General features: G+C 45.8%; 1 protein-coding gene across 1 annotated transcript in view; it reads right to left on the reverse strand.

Moving 5' to 3' along the window:
- LOC115090579 (cat eye syndrome critical region protein 2) overlaps positions 1-24,746 on the reverse strand; it is a 394,336-nt gene that overhangs the window by 80,115 nt on the left and 289,475 nt on the right. Inside the window, exons 10-13 of the mRNA XM_029599850.1 lie at positions 20,178-20,307; positions 5,898-5,941; positions 5,723-5,814; positions 5,244-5,370 (exon numbers count right to left, since the gene is read on the reverse strand). Of these exons, the coding sequence (XP_029455710.1) occupies positions 5,244-5,370; positions 5,723-5,814; positions 5,898-5,941; positions 20,178-20,307 (393 nt within the window). The remainder of the gene's footprint in view (positions 1-5,243; positions 5,371-5,722; positions 5,815-5,897; positions 5,942-20,177; positions 20,308-24,746) is intronic.

Consider the following 24,746-nt stretch of genomic DNA (forward strand, 5'->3'; position numbering starts at 1 on the left):
CGGGGGCCACGAGAATGACCGGACCTCGATGGAGCTCTATTCTCTGAAGAACCTTCCCCACCAACGGCCAAGGCGGGAACACGTAGAGAAGAATGTCGGAGGGCCAGGGAAGAACCAGTGCGTCCACCCCTTCTGAACAATGCTCCCTCCACCGGCTGAAGAACCGGGGGGCCTTGGCGTTGGCTAGCGTCGCCATGAGATCTAGGTGAGGGGGACCCCACCTGCGCACTATTAGATCCATCACTACGTCTGATAACTCCCACTCGCCGGGATTGAGATGTTGATGACTGAGGAAGTCGGCTTGAACATTTTCTGTTCCCGCTATGTGGGAAGCTGCAGACGAGCCAAGTGCCTCTCTGCCCAGAGAAAAAGCTTGCTGGCCTCTAGCGCCATTAGACGACTTCGAGTCCCCCCTTGTTGATTTATGTAAGCCACCATGGTGGAATTGTCTGACAGTACTCGGACCGCTTTGTGGCGAATCAGAGGAAGAAAAACCTTGAGGGCCAGACGAACCGCTCGGGCTTCTAGATGATTGATGTGCCACCGAGACTGGGATAGGGACCAGAACCCTTGAGTCACTTGAGATTGGCAGACAGCTCCCCATCCGGAGAGACTGGCATCTGTCGTTACTATGATCCAAGAGGGAGTCAAAAGAGGCATTCCCTTGAGAAGGTGGGCTGGGGAAAACCACCACTGTATGCTGGCGATGGTAGAATCGGAGAGAGGAAGAATTTCCTGATACTGCTCGGACATCGGCTTCCAACGGGACAACAATGCTTTCTGTAAGGGACGCATATGAGCAAGATCCCAGGGGACGAGATTGATCGTGGAAGCCATGGACCCTAGAACCTGAAGATAATCTCTCGCCGTGGGAAGAGGTAAAGAGATAAAGGTGTTCAACTGATCTATCAGGTTGATTGTCCGCGAGTCCGAGAGAAAAACTTTCCCGATCCGAGTGTTGAAAAGAGCTCCTAAAAATTCCAGCGCTTGAGAGGGCCGAAAATTGCTTTTGGGGTAGTTGATTATCCAACCAAGAGACGTGAGAAGGGCTAAAACTCTGTCTACCGCAAGCGTGCAGAGAGAGGCGGACTTGGCCCTTATCAGCCAATCGTCCAGGTAAGGATGGACTAAGATCCCCTCCCGACGAACAGCTGCCGCAACAACTACCATGATCTTGGTAAAAGTGCGGGAAGCAGTGGCGAGACCGAATGGGAGAGCTTGAAACTGGAAGTACTGACCTAGGATCTGAAACCGAAGGAACCTTTGATGTTCCTGACGAATGGGGATATGAAAGTAAGCCTCCTTCAGATCTAGGGAAGCGAGAAATTCCCTGGGACGAACTGCTGCAATAACTGCTCGCAGGGTTTCCATCTTGAAAAGGGGAACCTTGAGGGCCCAATTGACCCTCTTGATACAGAATGGGGCGGAAGGAATCATCCTTTTTGGGAACCACGAAGTAAATTGAATATTGGCCGGCGCCCCTTTCGTGTACCGGGACCGGAAGGATCGCCCCCAATTCCTGAAGATTCAACAGGGTGTGAGACAAACTGCTGGCCGCTTGGAACGGCTGCAAGGGGACACGATGTATAGATCCGGTGGGTGTCTGGCAAACTCTAACGCGTAGCCGTGTTCTATCACTTCGAGGACCCAGAGATCGGATGTGATTTTGGCCCACTCCTCGAGAAACAGAGAAAGACGCCCACCTAAGTTTCGTTCGGAGGAATGGACCGGCCGAATCTCATTGGGGCGCTGACTTAACGGAAGCGGGTTGCTGATGGCTATCTCGGAAACCTCGACGGCCACGAAAGGAATGAGACCAAGGCTGGGATCTGGCCACGCCCCCTGGAGACGGAGCCATGGCCCTGTTGCCGTAACGGCGATTCCCCCTGAAGTGAGAGTGAGTGGGGAAAAAGGACTTCGACTGTTTGGGATGGTCCTCTGGCAGCTTATGAACCTTGTTTTCCCCCAAGGACTTAAAATAAGCTGTTCCAGGTCCTCACCAAAGAGCAACTTGCCCTTAAAAGGAAGAGTGCCCAACCGAGCCTTGGAAGAAGCATCAGCAGACCAATTGCGTAACCAGAGAAGATGTCTGGCGGAGACCGCAGAAACCATAGCCTTAGCTTGGACCCGAAGCAAATCACATAGTGCATCAGCACCATAAGCTATAGTACCCTCCAAACGTTCAGCTTGCTCAGTCTCTGCAGATGGGAGATCCTGGGTGCTGAGTAATTGCTGCATCCACCTAAGGCTTGCCCGCTGCATGAGACTGCTGCAAATTGTCGCCCGGACACCAAGAGCCAAGACTTCAAAAATACGCTTCAAATAAAATTCAAGCTTACGGTCCTGCACATCCCATAATGCTGTAGAGCCCACCAGGGGAATGGTAGTGCGTTTGGTCACAGCGGTGACAGAAGAATCCACCTTATGAATTTTTAACATATCCAGGCAGTCCTCAGGGAGCGGGTATAGTTTATCCATAGCTCTGCCAACGCAGAGACCCGTCTCTGGGGACTCCCATTCCCTAAGGAGGAGCAAGCGATGCATAGGATGAAAAGGAAAAGTACACGGTAAGGTCCTGAGTTCCGCCAGGACCGGGTCCGCGTTTGAAGTCATAGCAGCCGTCACAGAATCATCTGGTGGGGGGGGAGGGGGGCATGAATTCCGAATTCCTGAAGAACAAAGGGAATAAGAGGCTCCAGCTCCTCCCGGCGAAATAAGTGCAGGACACGAGGATCATCACCCTCTAAGGGGGGAGCCTGGGCAGAGGAATCCTCATCCCCCACATCAAAAAGGTCCAAAGAAGGCTGGGGGGGGGGGGGGGGGGGGTCCGCCGGAGGAGGGGGAGCTCCCGGGACTACACAAACCCTAATGGGATCCGGAGGGTCCTGAACAACCATAGGGGAGGGCACAGGTACATCAGGAGGGTTTGGAGGGGGGAAACAATAGGAGGGGGGGTGCACCACCTTTTGTAAACTGGCCAAGTAAGACTCATGCATCAATAAAACAAAATCTGAAGAAAAAGGAGTCTGGGCCGAATTTTGCACCGGGGGGGGCAGGTGAGGTGAGGGGGGTTCCGGGCCCACACCCCAAGAGCCAACCGGGCTCAAATCGGGGAGTAAAAGTGTAGAAATTGGGTCCTCTGCTGCCGGGGAAGCAGGAAGAGAAGAGTCAGGGAAACCCAAAATGGCCACCGTTCCCACGCGACCCCCGGCACGGGAACGGCTTAGCAGCACGGCGGGGAGTCCTTCCCCGAGGTTTATTTTGTGGCGGTTCGAGAGAGGGGCCCTCACCCCCCCCAAAAGGCACCGAGAACATAACCCCTCACGGGAGAGTCGGGAGGCCAACTCTCCACAGGCAGTACAGGAAACTGGCCGCAGCATTAAGCAGGAGCCGCGATACAGATTAAAAACAGCTGAGCTGAGAGTCGCAGAGGAGCTTGGCGGGAGAACAAACTCCGCTGTCTCCTCAACAAATAAATTGCTGCCTTAATTCTTTGTTCTTTTTTTTTTTTCTTCAATACAAAGAACTGTATGAACAAAAAAATACAATAAAAAATCTGTGTAATATAAGATACAAAATTATTATTATTTTTTTTTTTTACAGAGTCAGGGGAATGTATCTCATCCCTGAAAGGCACATCCGAGGAATGGGCATCTCGGGGCACGGCAGCAGTGGGGAGAGGGACTGGCCCCACCAGTATCACCCACACAGGTCACCGGGAAGGGAACCTAGGCTGATAATCATCAAGGGGCGAAGCCCTCCTAGGAACCCCAAGAGCGAGGGAGACAGAAGTGTCTGCCCTAAACACAGTCAGTGAGAGAAATTCTCTCAAATAAATTTTTTTTTTTTTAATAAATAAGAAGCAAACAAAAAGAGGTACTTGCGTGAGCTTGCCCCAGAGAAAAGAGAAGACAGAGAGGGCAAGCTAACAGGGAACCAAAAGGGTGAGATGTTCCACCTGCTGGAGACAGACAAATACTGAGGGTTCCTGGGTAGGTTCCGTCCTTATATGGGCAAGCCTCAAAATTCTAGTCTGTCTCCACCTGCTGGAACGGGGACTTAACCCATGGCCTGGACTGATCCGGGTACGTACAGGGAACTGGTGGTTATTGGGCTCCAGTGTCATGAGCTTTTTTTTTTTTTTTTTTACAATTACATGGAGGTCAATATTCAGAGTCTAGGCATAAAGCTTCTTGAATTACCTAGACAAAACCCAAGATTTGAATATTTTCTCCTACTCTGACTAAATTTTGTCTGGGTAACTCATTACCCAGAGAAAGAGGCAGTGAAAGGGTGCATTCCAGATCTACCAGACTAAAGCTAGCCTGGTAAGTCTGGACAGAAAAAAAAATCTGTTCTGAAGTTACCCAGATAACTAACTGAAAATATTCAGCAGAACCCTTATCTGGCTATGTTCTACTAAACTTCCAGGTAACTTTCCTGCTCACTGGCCCACTTAATATTGAACTCTTTGCAGGGGGGGGGGGGATTTCTACTTATTTTATATCCCCCTCCTGACTCACTTCAGCCCAGCCAATGTAGTGACAATCCTCAGCTGGGGGGGGGGGGGGGGCACACACCAGTGCCCCTTCCAGCACAGTGCAATCATGGACATCAGGGTTACAAATCAATGGTGACTCGCTCCCTGCTAGGGGCTGTGGTGGTTGTCTCCACAGCATCCTCAACCTCAGCCAATCCTGAGAATAGAAGATTATGGCTGAGATCCAGGGAAGCCAGGGTTAAAATCCCACTGATGCTCCTTGAGACATTGTGCAAGTCACTTCACCCTTCATTGCTTCAGGTACAAACTTAGAATGTATGCCCTCAGAGAACAGAGAAATACCTGCTGTACCCGAATGTAACTCGCCTTAACCTAACAATGAAAAGCATTTAAATTAAATTAGAAAAAAAAAAAACCCCACCAAAAAACTCAGAAGTCAGCTGAACATAACTATTATTGAAAGTTATGCCATTGTGTTTACTGTTTAAAATTGACAAAGTATCCCAACACCAGTGGCTGGGGGAAACAGAGAGGGGAGAATCTATAACAGGAAACTGATGGAACAAAATCAGTATTTAATCTCATCTTCATAATATAAAACTATGTGGAGCATACTACAAGATTGATTGCAGAGTAACAAGCATACAGCCAGAGGTGGGCATCTCTTGGCCTTGACAGCCACAAACAAGCATGGTTTTCTTGAGCTGAGTACTGGCCCAGACAGCTGCCCAATTCTCCTTACCGCTGTTCTCCCCATTGTACTTGAGGCAGTTCCGAAACATGGTCTTCATGTCACCCACAAACTCTTCTTTTGTGATATACTGGCCTCCATTGAGCTTCTTCTCCATGCTCGAGATATCCATGGGACTCTGCAAATGTATCAGTGTCACAGAAGAGCTAAAGCCTATGTTGGCAAATTCTACATACACCGGTAAGGGAACTAGGGAATTTTGTAAGTGTGCTCTTCCCATGCTAGCCAGACTTCTGGCAGAGACCTGCCAGGGGCAAACCAATATACTCTTGGACAGCAGTGTCCATCTCACACCAGCTAGAGCTTTGCCCACAGCAGCTAGGATTGTATCAGTGCAACCTTCCTGACTGCACTGTGCCAAAGCCAGACATGATTGTTAGGTATAAGGCAACTTTCTGTCTCTCTCTGCTTCTGCTGTCTCCCCACAAACCCTGTTGCCATGCAAGGGAAGCATAAGTAAGTTCACCTACCTTAATGATTTCATAATAATTTGGAGCATACGACTCATCTACAGGTTCCAGGAACGGCCATGAATCCTTATGAACTTTCACAGCATCTAGAACTATAGGTAAAACAGAATAAAATTACATACACCAGGGTCAGCTACAAATAAACAGTTGTAATTTGAAGATTAAAGCAACATACCTTTGTACATTGCAGTATATTCATCGTCCAGTTCAAAGCTAAACCTAGGAAGAAAGCAAAAAATTATATAACTCCATTTTTTGCTTGAAAAATAAAGCAGAGTTGCTTACCTGTAACAGGTATTCTCCAAGAACAGCAGGATGTTAGTCCTCAAACATGGGTGACATCATCAGATGGAGCCCAACACAGAAAACTTATGTCACAGTTTCTAGAACTTTGACTTGCTACGCTGGGCATGCCCAGCATGCCCTTTACTGCACCATTCATGTGGGGTTCCTCTTCAGTCTTATTAACATAGAATTAGATATAAATGAAACAATAGGAAAAACCCAACTCCATGGGACGGCGGGTGGGTTTCATGAGGACTAACAAGCAGATTTATTTATTTATTTTTAGTTTTTATAAACCGACTTTCCTGTATAAAATACATATCACACCGGTGTACAGTGAAATAAAACTGTCGCCACGTGGGCGGCTTACATTATAACAAATAACATTATAAATAACATTATAAATACATTTTACATTTTAACATTTTAACAGATAACATAGAGATTAGAGGAGATTACAGTAAACAATCGAGGTTGATTAAGATTCAATGATGAGCTCTTCAAGAACTTATGGACGACAGGTGGGTCTGGTCATAGGCTAAACTGATAAAGTATTAGCTCTTCCTGCTCTTAGTTCTCCGGGAAAGCTTGTGTGAAGAACCAAGTCTTTAGTTTCTTTTTGAATGTATTATGGCAGGGTTCAAGGCGAAGGTCTGGAGGGAGTGAATTCCAGAGTGTGGGGCCCGCTGTGGATATTGCGCGTTTCCTCAGTGAGGTTTTTGCCGGCTGGGTGATTAGCAGGTTCTTGTATGCGCTTCTGGTTGGTTTCTTGGAAGTGTGTAGCTGGAGTTGGTAAGTTAAGTTGAGAGGCGCGATGTTGTGTAGGGCTTTGTGTATCATCATAATGGTTTTAAAGTGAATCCTGTATTTAATCGGTAGCCAATGGAGCTGCTGAAGGATGGGGGTGATATGTTCCCTTTTTTTGGTGTTTGAGAGAATTCTGGCCGTGGCGTTCATTACCATCTGGAGTGGTTTGGTGGTGCAGGCGGGAAGGCCCAGAAGGAGAGAATTGCAGTAGTCCAGTTTTGGGAGTATGATGGCCTGTAGGACCAGGCGGAAGTCTCTGTAGTTTAGTAGTGGTTTTAGTTTCTTTAGTGTTTGCAATTTAAAGAAGCATTCTTTCGTGGTGTTATTTACTAACTTGTTGAGGTTGAATCTGTTGTCCAGCAGTACACCCAGGTCTCTTACTTGTGGCGGGGAAGAAGTGACTGGACCTTGGCTAGCCGTTGGAGCGATGGGTGGAGAGTGATTTTCAGGAGCTATGAGTAGGATTTCTGTTTTGTTCGTGTTTAGTACAAGGTTGAGGCTGGCGAGTAGGTTATTGATTGCTGTGAGGCATTTATTCCAGTATGCCATAGTTTTGTGTAGAGATTCAGCTATAGGAATGAGTATTTGAATGTCATCCGCATAAAGGAAATGTGTTAGCTTGAGGTTGGTAAGTAGGTGACAGAGTGGGAGAAGATAGATATTGAAAAGTGTGGGTGACAGTGAGGATCCTTGTGGTACTCCCATCTTGGATTCTATGGGGTGAGACTCTTTGTTGTTCACTTTGACCTTGTAGAACCTGTTATCTAGAAACGATTTGAACCATTTGAACGCTGATCCTGTAATGCCTATATCTGAAAGACGCTGAAGTAGGCATGTGTGGCTCACTGTATCAAACGCTGAGGATAGATCCAGTAAAGCGAGGAGGCAGGGTTGACCTTTTTCCAGATTGAATATAATGGTGTCTGATAGTGAAGCTAGTAGGGATTCGGTGTTCCGGGTTTTACGAAAACCGAATTGGTTTGTGGTGAGGATGTTGTTATCATCGAGGAATTCTGAAAATTGTCTATTTACAATTTTCTCCATAATTTTGGCGATCATTGGTAGGTTTGCTATAGGTCTGAAGTTGGCTGGGTCAGTAGTGGGAAGGTTAGGTTTTTTGAGGAGAGGCTTGAGCATTGACAGCTTGAGTTGATTAGGGACATGGCCTTCAGTGAGGGAGCAGTTGATGATGTCTGCCACTGGTTTGGCAATGATGTTGGGGATGGAGCTCAGCAGATTGGAGGGGATGTGATCCAAAGGATGGGATGAAGGCTTGATCTTCTTGAGGATGTTTTCTATTTCTATGGTGGACGTGGGTTCGAATGTATCGAGTGTGACTTGGGTAGTATTAAGTTGTTGGTTGGATGGGTCCGATGGTTGGGTACTGTAGGAAGCTGAGTGATTAGAGTGCGGTGAGGGAACCTTGAGGGGGGCGACAAGAGTGGAGATTTTTTTGTCAAAGAAGTCTGCCAGTTCGTTGGCTTTGTTGAGCGCTTGATCATCTGGTATGATGGGTGTGGATGGTTTAGTGAGGGCTGATACGTAAGAGAAAAGTGCTCTTGAGTCGAATATGAAGTGGTGTAACTTTTTGGAGAAGAATTCTTTCTTGGTTTTGTTGATGTCTTTTCTATATGCGTTTAGGCACTCTTTAAAGGTAAGTAGGGCTGTCTTAGAGGGGCTTTTCCGCCATTTGTTTTCCTTGCTTCTGAGTTCCTTTCTGAGTTGTGATAAATTGCAGGAAGACCTTCTGAGGCTGGAAAATTGGGCATCAAAATGGCTGATGAAATTTAATGTGGACAAGTGCAAGGTGATGCATATAGGGAAAAATAACCCATGCTATAGTTACACAATGTTAGGTTCCATATTAGGTGTTACTACCCAAGAAAGAGATCTAGGCATTATAGTGGACAACACATTGAAATAGTCTGTTCAGTGTGCCGTGGCAGTTAAAAAAGCAAACAGGATGGGAATTATTAGAAAGGGAATGGTGAATAAAATGGAAAATGTCATATTGCCTCTGCATCGTTCCATGGTGAGACCGCACCTTGAGTACTGTGTACAATTCTGGTCGCCGCATCTCAAAAAAGATATAATTGCGATGGAGAAGATACAGAGAAGGGCGACCAAAATGATAAAGGGAATGGAACAGCTCCCCTATGAGGAAAGACTAAAGAGATTAGGACTTTTCAGCTTGGAGAAGAGACGGCTGAGGGGGGATATGATAGGGGTGTTTCACATCTACCCGTTTCTAGACCTCTCATGATTTTAATCGGTTATTTACTCTTTCGGATAATAGAAAGACTAGGGGGCACTCCATGAAGTTAGCATGTGGCACATTTAAAACTAATCGGAGTAAGTTCTTTTTCACTCAACGCATAATTAAACTCTGGAATTTGTTGTCAGAGGATGTGGTTAGTGCAGTTAGTATAGCTGTGTTTAAAAAAGGATTGGATAATTTCTTGGAGAAGTCCATTACCTGCTATTAATTAAGTTGACTTAGATAATAACCACCGCTATTACTAGCAATGGTAACATGGAATAGACTTAGTTTTTGGGTACTTGCCAGGTTCTTATGGCCTGGATTGGCCACTGTTGGAAACAGGATGCTGGGCTTGATGGACCCTTGGTCTGACTCAGTATGGCAATTTCTTATGTTCTTATGCTGTCCTCGAAAACCTGTTACAGGTAAGCAACTTTTTCTCCAAGGATAAGCATGATGATAGTCCTCACACATGGGTGAATCCCTTGCTACAGGCTGTTCAACATAAAAGGGGACCAATAGACACCCAAACCAGGTGCCAACAGGTACAACGGTACCCAAACAATGGGCCCTAGGCAGGACAGAGCTGGGTTCTATACCTCAGATTTCAAAGGACAGATTGGCCAAACCTACTGTTGCATCAGCCATCCCTATCCTAGCAATAGTGAGATGTGAATATGTGGAGAGAAATCCACGTTGCAAACTTGCAAATCTCCTCCACGGGAACTGCTTGCAAGCAGGCCACTGAGGCTGCCGTGGCTCGGACAGAATGAGCCTTGACATGACCCTCAAGATGCAGTCCTGCCTGGGCATAACAGAAGAAGTTGCAATCTGCTAGCCAATTTGATAGTGTCTGTTTGACAATGCCATTGCCCAACCTATTTCTATCAAAAGAAACAAAGTTGGATGTACTGTCTTATAGGCTTCTGCTTCAGATAGAAGGCTAAGACTCGCTTGCAGTACAAATTGTGCAGGGCTCATTCACCTTCGTGCAAATGGGGCCTGGGAAACAATGTTGGCATGACGATGGACTGGTTAAGATAGAAGGCACCAAGATTCACCTAGTTATTAATGTATGGGCACCCATAAAGTTACCTACTACTAAGAGTTGCTATCTCAAACAAAATAATTATTTAAAATTTATGGAAATTTTTTACATTGCTTAAGCATCCATATAATTTTATGAAATTTTAATGAAAAGGAGTAGACCTCAGCACCGGCTCAATCATTCTGTTAACAAACAGTGATTAAATGATTGCAAAGCCGAGTTGGTACAATCACTGGTCTACTGACTCAATTTTATTCTGAGTTTATTGAAAATATATATTTTTTTAAAAATGTGACTTTAAGACTCTTCATTTCTGATATTGTGACTCAATCAGAGCCTGATAGGCTTCCGGATAAACAACTCTTGATTTCAAATATTATAACTCAATCAGAGCCTGACGGGCTTCTAATGTTGTAACCAAACAACTGCAGTAGTTGAAAATTTTTTTTTTGTTTTAACTTGAATTTAGAGCCTGCCGGCTTCTGTTCTTCTGCTCAAAGACAACTGCAGTGATATTCAATGGTGCCGCCCGACAGAATACAGACAGTAACCTGTTCAAAAGGGGCAAAATAGCCTCTCGTATCCCGACTTCCACGTTCCAACAATTTCTGATGACTTCAACCAAATGTCTTATTGGCTAATAGAAACTTATCTTAAAAACTTTAAGCCGATGGTCTTCTCGGCCGAAAGCCGCTCCAACTTCTCAAATTGAAGCTGCTATAACCGCTTCCATTTCTTTACGGAAGCCGCCGACGTTGGCAACGTTTCGAAATCTGCATCAGGGCAAATATTATGTTGGACTTATGTTGGACGAGAACGTCTCACTGGTCGGGTCTGACAGACATAAGAACATAAGAACATAAGAACATAAGAAATTGCCATGCTGGGTCAGACCAAGGGTCCATCAAGCCCAGCATCCTGTTTCCAACAGAGGCCAAACCAGGCCACAAGAACCTGGCAATTACCCAAACACCTAGAAGATCCCATGCTACTGATGCAATTAATAGCAGTGACTATTCCCTAAGTAAACTTGATTAATAGCAGTTAATGGACTTCTCTTCCAAGAACTTATCCAAACCTTTTTTGAACCCAGCTACACTAACAGCACTAACCACATCCTCTGGCAACAAATTCCAGAGATTTATTGTGCGTTGAGTGAAAAAGAATTTTCTCCGATTAGTCTTAAATGTGCTACTTGCTAACTTCATGGAATGCCCCCTAGTCCTTCTATTATTCGAAAGTGTAAATAACCGAGTCACATCTACTCATTCAAGACCTCTCATGATCTTAAAGACCTCTATCATATCCCCCCTCAGCCGTCTCTTCTCCAAGCTGAACAGCCCTAACCTCTTCAGCCTTTCCTCATAGGGGAGCTGTTCCATCCCCTTTATCATTTTGGTTGCCCTTCTCTGTACCTTCTCCATTGCAACTATATCTTTTTTGAGATACGGCGACCAGAATTGTACACAGTATTCAAGGTGTGGTCTCACCATGGAGCGATATAGAGGCATTATGACATTTTCCGTTTTATTAACCATTCCCTTCCTAATAATTCCTAACATTTTATTTGCTTTTTTGACTGCTGCAGCACACTGAGCTGACGATTTCAATGTATTATCTACTATGACGCCTAGATCTCTTTCTTGGGTGGTAGCTCCTAATATGGAACCTAACATCGTGTAACTACAGCTAGGGTTATTTTTCCCTATATGCAACACCTTGCACTTGTCCACATTAAATTTCATCTGCCATTTGGATGCCCAATCTTCCAGTCTTGCAAGGTCCTCCTGTAATGTATCACAGTCTGCTTGTGATTTAACTACTCTGAATAATTTTGTATCATCTGCAAATTTGATAACGTCACTCATCGTATTCCTTTCCAGATCATTGATATATATATTGAAAAGCACCGGTCCAAGTACAGATCCCTGAGGCACTCCACTGTTTACCCTTTTCCACTGAGAAAATTGACCATTTAGTCCTACTCTCTGTTTCCTGTCTTTTAACCAGTTTGTAATCCACGAAAGGACATCGCCTCCTATCCCATGACTTTTTAGTTTTCGTAGAAGCCTCTCATGAGGGACTTTGTCAAACGCCTTCTGAAAATCCAAATACACTACATCTACCGGTTCACCTTTATCCACATGTTTATTAACCCCTTCAAAAAAATGAAGCAGGTTTGTTAGGCAAGACTTCCCTTGGGTAAATCCATGTTGACTGAGACGTTCTCGTCCAACATAAGTTGGACGAGAACGTCCAACTTAAGTTGGACGTCCAACTTAAGTTGGACGTTCTCGTCCAACTTATGTTGGACGTCCAACATAAGTTGGACGAGAACGTCCAACTTAAGTTGGACGTCCAACATAAGTTGGACGAGAACGTCCAACTTAAGTTGGACGTCCAACATAAGTTGGACGAGAACGTCTCAATGGTCGGGTCTGACATTATCTTAAAAACTTTAAGCCGATGGTCTTCTCGGCCGAAAGCCGCTCCAACTTCTCAAATTGAAGCTGCTATAACCGCTTCCATTTCTTTACGGAAGCTGCCGACGTTGGCAACGTTTCGAAATCTGCATCAGGGCAAATATTATGTTGGACTTATGTTGGACGAGAACGTCTAGACCCGACCATTGAGACGTTCTCGTCCAACATAAGTCCAACATAATATTTGCCCTGATGCAGATTTCGAAACGTTGCCAACGTCGGCGGCTTCCGTAAAGAAATGGAAGCGGTTATAGCAGCTTCAATTTGAGAAGTTGGAGCGGCTTTCGGCCGAGAAGACCATCGGCTTAAAGTTTTTAAGATAAGTTTCTATTAGCCAATAAGACATTTGGTTGAAGTCATCAGAAATTGTTGGAACGTGGAAGTCGGGATACGAGAGGCTATTTTGCCCCTTTTGAACAGGTTACTGTCTGTATTCTGTCGGGCGGCACCATTGAATATCACTGCAGTTGTCTTTGAGCAGAAGAACAGAAGCCGGCAGGCTCTAAATTCAAGTTAAAACAAAAAAAAATTTTTCAACTACTGCAGTTGTTTGGTTACAACATTGGAAGCCCGTCAGGCTCTGATTGAGTTATAATATTGGAAATCAAGAGTTGTTTATCCGGAAGCCTATCAGGCTCTGATTGAGTCACAATATCAGAAATGAAGAGTCTTAAAGTCACATTTTAAAAAAATATATATTTTCAATAAACTCAGAATAAAATTGAGGCAGTAGACCAATGATTGTACCAACTCGGCTTTGCAATCATTTAATCACTGTTTGTTAACAGAATGATTGAGCCGGTGCTGAGGTCTACTCCTTTTCATTAAAATTTCATAAAATTATATGGATGCTTAAGCAATGTAAAAAATTTCCATAAATTTTAAATAATTATTTTGTTTGAGATAGCAACTCTTAGTAGTAGGTAACTTAATGGGTGCCCATACATTAATAACTAGGTGAATCTTGGTGTTTTGAAATTATACTAGTTATATTCCCTTAATTCTGTTTAAGATAGAAGGCAGTCACCATCTTAGGCAGGAACTTAGGGGGCATACGCAAGACCACCCTATCAAAATAAAACTTAGTATAAGATGGATAAATCACAAAAGCCTAGAGCTTGCTGACCGCCACCAGAAATATGACCTTCCAGGTCAGTTACTTCAGGTCACAGGTGTGCAGTAGCTCAAAAGGAGCTTTCATCAACGCCACATTGAGGTCCCAAGATACAGCGGGAGGCCTTGGGGGAGGTTTCAGATGACGTAATCAAGCAGTTTTTGTGTGGAGCAGGTGAATGGGTCTAAAACCTTCTGCTCATACCACATGGAAAAACTCCTCCACTTCAGTCCATTGGACTTTCTAGTGGAAGGCTTTCTAGAAGCCACCAGGACCAGAGATATATCCTCAGGGCTCAAGCAGTTTCAGAATCAACCTCTCAACTTCCAGGCTGTAAGCAACAGGGCCTGGGGGCCTGGAGATTGGAATGTCAAACCTACCTCGACCTTGTATGATGAGATCTGGGGAAGTCTCCAGACTGATCGGTCTCCAGATGGGCAACTCCCATAGGAGTGGAAACGAGACCTAGCTTGGCCAATAAGGAACTTTGAGGATCACAGTCCCCTTATCCTCGCAAAGTTTAAAGAAAGTCTTCACCACTAAGGGAATTGGAGGGAATGTTGGACAAGGGTGTCAGAGGCTGGTTTGCCATCTACCTGTTATGACCACCAGCCGCTGCCGTCCGCGGCAGGCTCAACTCACTGCATGTCTTGCCTGGCCCTCCTCCTCAGGTGCTCTCGCAGCAGTGGCCAGTCACCACCGCCGCGTTTCTCCCAGCTCTCTGCACTCCATGTGGTGGCTGGGACGCCGCCGACCAGCACTCTGATCCTGGGCCTCCCTAGGCGCACGTGCTATCTGCCCTGCCTTTAAAGGGCCCATGGCGGGAACTCCGGGTTCGTCCCTGCCTGATGACATCATTGACCCGGGATATTTAAGCACCACCTGTGGCCTTCACTATCCGACTTGGCAACGAATTCCATAGTTCCTTCTGGTGCCTTACTCTTTCCACAGACAGATTGCTCCTGTCGTCGGACCTCTGCGCTTCTCCTTCCGGCTTCCTCTCTCAGCGGTTCCGGCTCCTCAGGGCCAGGCTCAGCGCAACCTAACTGGACACTCTCTCAGCGCTTCCCCGCTCCTCAGGGCGGCCCTTTGCACTGCTACTACAGAAGATCTTGTCATCGGCTTACCATGTTCCAGGCAGTGCTCCAGTACTGTTGCTCCCTGGGCATCGGCTACAGCGGGTTCCCCGCTCTAGCTCCTTATCCAGCATACTACAGTTCATGTCTCTGCATCTGCACCTCCTTTCCTCGAAGCCACTCCCATGTGCTCCTACTCTACTCTCCTCAGAATTGTAGTGGCCTTGCACTCCCAGAGACTCTTTCTCCTCCTCCCTTCGAGAGTGCTCCTGCCTCGAACTGTGCCTACCTCTCTGACACACTCAGCACTCACTCGCCTACCCTCTCCGGGACCAGCCACATAGGGGTGCTCCTAAGTCCTGCCAGCCCCGACACCCAAGGGCTCAACCTAGGGAAATGTGGGTCAGCACAGGTGAAGTTCCAGCTGCCTCTGTTCCCAGCCAGTCTCGCCTCCCAATGGTGGGGACCTGTGGGGCCCAACCCTTCAAGTAGCAGCAACCCCACCTCGGGCCAAGGGTCCACAATTCCTAACACTACCCTGTATGAAGAGTAGAACAGAGGCACTTTCTGTTGCAAGGGTTTCCAAAGAGGTCTATTTCTGGGCTCCCCCATCCGATTTGCAACCTCCTGGTCCAGGGCCCACTCGTGGGGGTCTGAAGGCATGATTCAGTTTGTCCGCTACCACGTTCTCCACCCCAACCAGGTACATAGCCCTGAGCACCATGACCAGATCTGAACCGCTTCCTGATTCAGGAGGTATGAGCCCATACCTCCCTGCTTGATGACATATCACATCGCCATTTGGTTGCCGGTTTGGATCAGGATAACTTTGTTGGATAGCCAGGCTCTGAAAGCTCATAGCATGTACCTGATCACCCAGAGCTCCAGGAAATTGATTTGGCAACAGCTTCCCTGGACAGACCAAAGACCCTGGGTGCTGAGCCCCTCTACATGAGCTCCCCAGCCCAGGGTAGATGCATCCGTGGTTAAGAATTTAGATAGGATGATTTGAAAAGAGATCCCCCATTCCAGATTTGAAAGTACCCACCACCCGGACAGGGAGTCCCAGAGGGGCACGGTGTCTCGGATGCAATCCTGGAGGTTCTGTGTGGCCTGATGCCACTGCAACCTCAAGGTCCACTGGTCCCTGCGCATGTGTAATTGTGCCAAGGGAATGACATGGACAGTTATGACCATATGGCCCAACAACCTCAACATGTGCCACACTGACACCTGCTGGCACTGCTGAATCTCTGCTGTGGTGGCCCTTTGACAAGGGAGGAAGGCCTTTATCTGAGCCGTGTCTAGCAGCGCTCCTATGAAGTCCAATTGAAGTGATGGGCTGAGATGGGATTTTGGATAGTTGATGATTAACTAACAACTACAATTCCTGGATGTTCACGCACATGGACCTGACAGTCCCTGCCTGAGATGTGCTCTTGAACAGCCAATCGTCCAGATAAGAGAAAACATGCACCCCCAACCTGTGGAGGTGCGCTGCCACCATGGCTAGGCATTTTCTGAAGACCCATGGGACTGGTGCTAGCCCGAATGGCAACACCCAGTACTGGAGATATTTCAGGAGACTTCAGAAGATCAATGTGAATGTACACATCTTTCAGATCAAAATGCCCAGGGAAACCATTTTCAACTTTTCTGACAAATTTGTTCAAGGTCCTTAGGTCTACAATGGGACGAAGTCCTCTTTTATTTGGAATCAAGAAGCACCTGGAGTAAAATCCCTAATTTCTTTGCCTTGGTGGAACAGACTCAACTGCGATGGCCATTAAGAGGGAGGAGAGCTCCATTAGAAGTACCTCCTGATGAGCTACTGAACTCCAAAATGGGCTTGGAGAGCAATTTGGTGGGACACCCATTAGGTTCAATCAGTACCCTTGGCAGATGAGGAAAAAGAACCCATTGGTCTGAGGTTATTACTGGGCCACTGGTTTGCAAAGAACTGCAGCCTGCCCCTGACTGGTGGATCCATCGTCCCAGGTACAGGCAACTGGGCTACACTCCCTACAACCCAGTCAAAACCTCATTCCTGGGGTTGACTGAGGCGATGGCTGGGCCTTGGGGGCTCTCTGCTGCCTGGGGTGGCTGCAGGAGCCCTGATACTGTTGACGGGAGCGAGGGGGCAAAGGATAATACTTCCTCTGGCAAAAAAGACTTCTTCTGCCCTAATCTCGCCGATCTAGCTGAGGAGGATGGGTCCAGAGAGCTGGCGGAGAAATGTTCGAGGGTTTCATGGTGATCCCGGTGTTGGGCTAACGCATCCCTTGCCCTATCTCCAAAGAGCTTCTTCCCAGTACATGACACGTCAGCAAGTCTTTCCTCTACCTCTGGTCGGAAATCAGAGGTTCACAGCCATGTCATTCTGCGGGTGCCGATTCCCACTGCAGAGACCCTCAATGCTGTCTTGAAAACATCATAGGTTGACTGGACCTCGTGTTTCCTGCAACTCCAGGCCCTTATGCAATAGCAACATAAAAGTATCCTGCTGCTGCTGAGGCAGCTGCTCAACTACCTCCTGCACTTGCTTCCAGATGTTCCATGAGAACTGGCTCATGTAGAAGTGGTGGAAAGCTATGTGAGCAATGAGCATTGCTCCCTGAAAAACCTCTCTCCCAAGAGTGTCCATCACTCTGTGATCATTCCCCGGGGGTGCTGAGGAATGGGTCCAATGCCACTTGGCTTTGAGAGCAGATTTGACTACCACCAACTGGTGGGGTAGCTGTCACTTATCGAATCTTGAAGCTTTCTGGACAAGGTAAACTCAGTCAGCCTTCTAATTCATGGGAGGCACTGTAAGGGGGTGTTCCTATATCCTCAGCAGTAACTCCTTAAGCATATTGTGTACCGGGACCACCACAATCTCCTTAGGAAGCTCTACAATCTGGAGGATCTCAAACATTTTGTGCCTGGTATCTTCCTGTGTCAATAACTGAAATGGGATGGCCTCCCCCATCGCCCCCACAAACCCTGCAAAGGTTAAATCCTCAAGTGGAGACTTCATTTGCTCTTCTGGAGGAGAAGGGTCTGAGAGGAGATTCTCAAAGCCTTTGGAGGACTCCATAGTGTCATCCCCCTGGAGTCATAGGGACCCCCCATCCTCACTGAAACCAACAGAGGATGTGGCCCTAAGCGATTGGCCTTCGTCTGGAGATGCAGGCACCAGCGAAGTTGGATGGAGAGCTGCAGGCCTCTGCGTCTCAGCCAGCTTGGGTAGAGCTTCTTCCTCCAAGGAACAAGCAATGACCACCATATCAGCAGGGGGAGGCACCAACACCAGCTGGGTCGATAACTAGCTAGTGAGTGCATTGAGTTTCTTCAACACCGGCTCTAAGATGGACGGTGTCAGTTCCATCAGTGCCATGGGACTGATGCCCCGCATCACCCGCTCGACTGCCAGTTGGACTTGCTGCTCAAGCTCCTCCTCGAACACTGATGAAGCCAATATCGACTGGGAGGAAGGAGGGGTGGACAGATCCTCTTCAGAACCCAAAGGAGGATCAGTGACTGGCATCAGGAATGGTGGAGACCGTCACAGACCCCCGGCACCGATGGAGGACTGAAGCTCCTCACTATGGGGTCGCTTCAGGGGTATCACAGCATGAGCTTGCGCATCCTCATGCCCGGCACCGTGCATAGACAGATGCCAATGCTTCTTCAACTTCCCTCGATGCTCAGCACAGTCTTTCCCCAGTGCCAAGGCTGATGTCGAAGAACCAGACATCCTCGGACTGGTGGAGCCAGGAGATGGTCAGTATCCAGTGCCCCTTATCAGGCAAAGGCATCCATGGTCCCGCAAATGTCGATGGCTTGGTGTCCACTGGTGCGGCTCAGAGGTCCTTTGATGCCAATGATGCAGATGGCTTGGTCTTCTCCGACCCGAAAAGTTGTTCCATCTTGTCAAGCCAAAGACAACATCCGTTCAGGGTTATCTGGGCACAATAGCAGCAACCCCAGATGTCATGTGATGCCCCCAAGCAGAGGACACATACATCATGGGTGTCCATAATGGACATTGTCCTCGGGCACAGAGGGCATCACTGGAAACCAGATGTAGCCGAGACGGGGTGAAATAAATGGGAAGCAAGATCAAAATCAATGGCGGCAGTCCTTGAAGGCCAGGAAGACACCAAAGTACCGCCACTGTGGGGGAAATAGACCACGAAAGGAAACTTTTGATAAACAACGAAAACCTTGACTATGAACATTACGGGGAGGACCAAGAGGGACCCGGTGTCAAACCGGTGAAAAAAACCTTAAAACATGGCTGTTTAGTATTACTTTTAAGAACCTGGAAGGAAAATAAGCAAAGAACTCTTCTATTTGATTCTTTTCACCTCATCTTATTTATTGTATTTTCTTATGAATAATTTTAGTATACTGTATTTTATTTTATCTTGTTTTGTTTAGGCTATATTGATGTATTCTGTTATTCTTTTAAAATATGTAAACCGCCATGACGGCCTGACTGAACAGCGGTATAGAAATCATAAATAAAATAAACAAGCAAGCAAAAAAAGCAAAAAATAGAAAGTTTTCCCAAAAGGGGCCAAAAAGAGCAAGAGCTCACCAACTGCGATGCTGCAGCTCTGCGGAAAAAAAGACTGAAGAGGGACCCCGCGTGGATGTTTGGTATAGGGCATGCCCAGGGTGGCAAGTCAAAGTTCTAGAAACTTGGACATAACTTTTGTGTGTCAAGCTCCATCTGATGATACCACCACGTGTGAGGACAAGCATCCTGCTTGTCCTCAAACTTCATTCTGCTAAAAGTTCAATCAAAAGATCCTCCTTTGCATGCATCTTATGTTCTTATCCCCACCAGTACCCTTTGCAATTACACAGGTTTTAGAATGAGCTTCAGAGTTGGCTAATAGACGTAATATTGGTACTATGTTCTATATAATACAACTACTACTAATACAGTTCATCAAAACTCAAACACCAGATGCAGTCCTATGACTGCCACAACTACTAGAAATGAATCAAACATCCCATTCAAAATACAGATGCACACCTTCAGACTGATGGTTTCATAGTCTGGATTGGCACCATCGCCCAAGCACTACTAATACAACCCTTGCGTGAGTCTTTACTAGCTCAAGCTGTCTCACCAACCGCATTTACTCCCATCTTCAGGTTTTTTTAATTTTCTTTTTCTTGTAGGTTGTTCCTTCAGACACTTATGTGACATGCAATACTTTATCCATCTGGAAGGACAGTTCAAGGAGAGCTGAACTGATGTAGTGCTAAACTCTTCATTTCTTACTCTTTCTCCCACCAATAGATAGCCACCATTGCTGAAGGAACAGTCTCTGTGGACACACAAAGATGCAAGCATGTAATGCTGAACATTCTTGGTATACTCACAGGTCCCTGGTCTTCTGTTCCTCCCTGATGGGAGAATTGGGTTCCAGATGGAACAGTTCTGAGGGCAGCTCCTTGCCCTGAGACAGCAGCCAGGCCCGCTCTTCCCGCAGCTTCCTCCTCTTGGCCCGTTCTGCATACAGAGGATAGGTTAACCTCATTGATAATCTTTTGAGCTAAAAAACATACCACTTGCCCATTCCATGAGGAGAGGGTATCTAAGAGGCTCATTTCTGCTAAAAGTGTAGCCTAGCACTTAAAGGAACAAAGCTTCCCCATAAGAGGCAGAAGTTACAAGGAAATTTCTGGAGGCCTTCTGCACTGGAAAAATTTAAGACTTTGAAACAGAAATATATGCACATTGACATGAAAGCAGATAAAAGTCTGAAAGGACCATCTAAATATGCCTATTTTCCATTCTCCTTTACTTAAATATACCAAATGCTGTAAAAAAATAAATACAAATTATATCTATATCTATATCTATATATATATATATATATATATATATATCTATATCTATATATATATATATATATCTATATCCTAGCAAAATCACAATATAAATGAGTAACTATCATTTGTATAGTGCTACCAGATGTACTCAGCACTATGAAGAGAAAGAAGAGAAAAGCAAAATATTTACAAGAAGCACATTCATAATTTTATGCAATTCCTGGTCTATTGTTATGTCATATTAGTACATACAAGTCAAAATTTAAAATGTTTACATTTGACAATGGCAAGCTGAGTTTTCATATAAATACTTTAAAATAATTCTTTAGAGCAAGACTGTTACATCTCATTCAATGAAGATCAATACTAGCAGACCCTATGAGTCAAAGACATGAGAATTGCTATCCTGAGGGATGGGTTACTGAGGTTGTGAATTATGTCTTTTTCTAAAGATTGGTAATATTACACCCAGTGATTAAAAAAATCACTTAACAGCTTACATTCTACAGCCACTGCCTTGCAACCTACCATAGTATTCAAGACAATTAACATAGAAATGACAGCAGAAGACGGCCAAACGGTCCCATCCAGTCTGCCCAGCAAGCTTTCATGCTTTTTTTTTTTCATACTTCTCGGTTACTCTTGTCCCTTTAAATAATTTTTTGGGTTCTATTTCCCTTCCACCCCCTCCATCATAGATAGCAGTGCTGGAGCTGCATCTAAGTGAAGTATCCAGCTAATTGGTTTGGGGTAGTAACCGCCGTAATAAGCAAGCTACTCCCACGCTTGTTTACCCAGGCTGTGCAATTCAGTCCTTGTTGGTTGTTTGAATATAAATCCTCTTTTCTTCATTTCCCCTGCCGTTGAAGCAGTGAGCTGCGCTGGATATGTATTCTAAGTGAAGTATCAGGCTTGATTTGGAGTAGTAACCGCTGTAACAAGCAAGCTACTCCCCTGCTTTTACTTGGATGCAAATCCTTTTTTCCACATTTCCTCTTGCCGTTGAAGCATAGAGCAATGTTAGATTCGCATTAACCGTGTGTATGTTTATTGAATAAGCATATTCATCTCCAGGTAGTAGCCATCATTCCCGCAAGCCACCCCCATGCCTCTTCTCTTCATTCACTTCCTCTAGACTTTATGGATTCACAGTATTTATCCCACGCCCCTTTGAAATCCTTCACAGTTTTGGTCTTCACCACTTCCTCCGGAAGGGCATTCCAGGCATCCACCACCCTCTCCGTGAAGAAATACTTCCTGACATATGAGTCTTTCTCCCTGGAGTTTTAAATCGTGACCCCTGGTTCTGCTGATTTTTTTGCAACGGAAAAGGTTTGTCGTCTTTGGTTCATTAAAACCTTTCAAGTACCTGAAAGTCTGTATCAAATCACCTCTGCTCCTCCTTTCCTCCAGGGTGTACATATTTAGATTCTTCAATCTCTCCTCATAAGTCATTTGATGAAGACCCTCCATCTTTTTGGTCACCCTTCTCTGGACCGCCTCCCATCCTGTCTGTCCCTTCGGAGATACGGTCTCCAGAACTGAACATGGTACTCCAGGTGAGGCCTCACCAAGGACCTGTGTAAGGGGATAATCACTTCCCTTTTCTTACTCGATATTCCTCTCTCTATGCAGCCCAGCATTCTTCTGGCTTTAGCTATCGCCTTGTCACATTGTTTTGCTGACTTCATATCATTAGACACTATCACCCCAAGGTCTCTCTCTTGCCCTGTGCACATCAGCCCTTCTCCCCCCATTGAATACAGTTCTTTCGGATTTCCAAACCCCATATGCATGACACTGCATTTCTTGGCATTGAATCTCAGCTGCCATATCTTCGACCACTCTTCCAGTTTCCTTAAATCCTGTCTCATTCTCTCCACTCCTTCCGGCGTGTCCACTCTGTTGCAGATCTTAGTGTCATCCGCAAAAAGTCAAACCTTACCTTCTATCCCGTCCGCAATGTCGCTCACAAAGATATTGAACAGGACTGGTCCCAACACAGACCCTTGCGGCACTCCGCTCAACACCGCTCTTTCTTCAGAATAAGTTCCATTTACCATCACACATTGTCTTCTATCCGTCAACCAGTTTGCAATCCAGGCCACCATCTTGGTACTCACTCCTAAGCTTCTTATTTTATTCACCAGTCTCCTGTGCGGAACCATATCAAAACCTTTGCTGAAGTCCAAGGAGATGGCATAGAGTGCTCTTCCTTGATTACCCAGTCAAAAAAATCAGATTTGTCTGACAGGATCTTCCCCTGGTGAATCCATTCTGCCTCTGGTCCAGCAATTCTTCCAACTGTAGATAGTAGAGATGTGAATCGGAACTGATATCCAAACCGATTCTGGTTCCGATTCACATCTATAGAGATGTGAATCGGAACTGAAATCCGAACCGATTCTGGTTCCGATTCACATCTCTAGTAGATAGTTCACTATTCCTTCTTTTAACAGCGACTCCATTACTTTTCTCACCACAGAGATGAGGCTAACCAGTATGTAGTTACCAGCCTCTTCTCTGTTTCCACTCTTGTGAAGCAGGATCACCACCGCTCTTCTCCAATCACTTGGCACCACTCCCGTTTCTAGGGATCTATTGAACAGGTCACACAGTGGACCCGCCAGCACATCTCTGAGCTCCCTTAGTATCCTGGGATGAACCTCATCAGGCCCCATGGCTTTGTCCACTTTCAGTTTCCCCAGCTCTTCCCATACATTCGCTACTGTAAATGGAGTTAAATCTACTCCATTCCCCTCTAGTTTCTTGTTAACTAGTGACGGTCCTTCTCCAAGATCTTCTTTAGTGAACACAGAACTGAAGTATTCATTTAATATTTCTGCCATTTCTTCTTCTCTCTCCATACATTGATCCTTTTTACCTTTCAATTTCAATATACCACTTTGAACTTTTCTCCTTTCACTGATGAATCTGAAAAATTTTTTGTTACCTCTTTTTACCTCTTTGGCAATCCTTTCTTCCACGTGACTTTTTGCCGTCTTGATTACTTTGTCTCCCTCAGTTCTACCAGATATTCTTCTTTGTGCTCCTCCCTTTGGGATCCTTTATATTTCTTGAACGCTGTTCTTTTACCCTTTGTCAGCTACCTCCTTGGAGAACCAGATAGAAAAGCAAAAGAAAAATGAAACCTAACATATTAGTTGCCTTGGTAATTGCTCCTTTTAGTTTGGTCCACTGTTCCACATCTCTCTCGTTCTCCCAGCCTACTAGTTCTTCCTCCAGGTACTTCCCCATTTCATCAAAGTCCATGTTTTTGAACTGCAAAATTCGGGTCCGTGTGCTTCTTTTCCATATCCTTTTTGTAATATTAAACCATACTGTTTGATGATCACTGGTGCTGAGGTGGGCACCCCACCTGGACATCAGAGTCATTATCTCCATTAGTGAGCACTAAATCGAGTATAGCTCCCTCTCTTGTGGGTTCCATTACTATTTGTTTGAACAAAGCTCCTTGCAGAGCATCCATTATTTCTCTACTACTGTTAGATTTTGCAGATGGGATTCTCCAGTCTATTCAGCAAATTAAAGTCTCCAACAATCACTACTTCTCCCTTCTTTGCCATCTTTTGGATATCTTCAACCAGATCTCTGTCGAGCTCTTCCTTTTGGTTTGGAGGCCTGTCAACCACTCCAATAAAAATGGATGTCCCATCTTTTTTTTAGGTTGACCCATAGTGCTTCTTCATTGCCCCATCTTCCTTGCAGCTCAGATGCTTGGATATTGTTTCTGATATAAAGAGCCACTCCTCCCCGCTTTCCTATCCTCTCTGTCCTTCCTTAACAAGTTATAGCCCGGTTTTGCCGTATCCCAATTGTGAGATTCCGTGAACCACGTTTCCGTGACAGCAACAATGTCCAAGTCCGTCTCTACCATTATGGCGTGCAGATCTGGGATTTTATTGCCCAAACTAAGAGCATTTGTACACATAGCTTTCCAGCTTTCCTCATTCAGGTTACTGCTGTTCCTGGACTCCTTTTGTGACTTTACTTGAGTTTTGTTATCCACTTCTCCCTTTCCCTTTGTGCAAGGGAAAAGATTAGTGCCTTTGAGGACAGATTCATCCAGCACAATGAGCTTTTTCCTTTGGTTAC

Source organism: Rhinatrema bivittatum, chromosome 4, assembly GCF_901001135.1.
Source record: "Rhinatrema bivittatum chromosome 4, aRhiBiv1.1, whole genome shotgun sequence".
NCBI lineage: Eukaryota > Metazoa > Chordata > Amphibia > Gymnophiona > Rhinatrematidae > Rhinatrema > Rhinatrema bivittatum.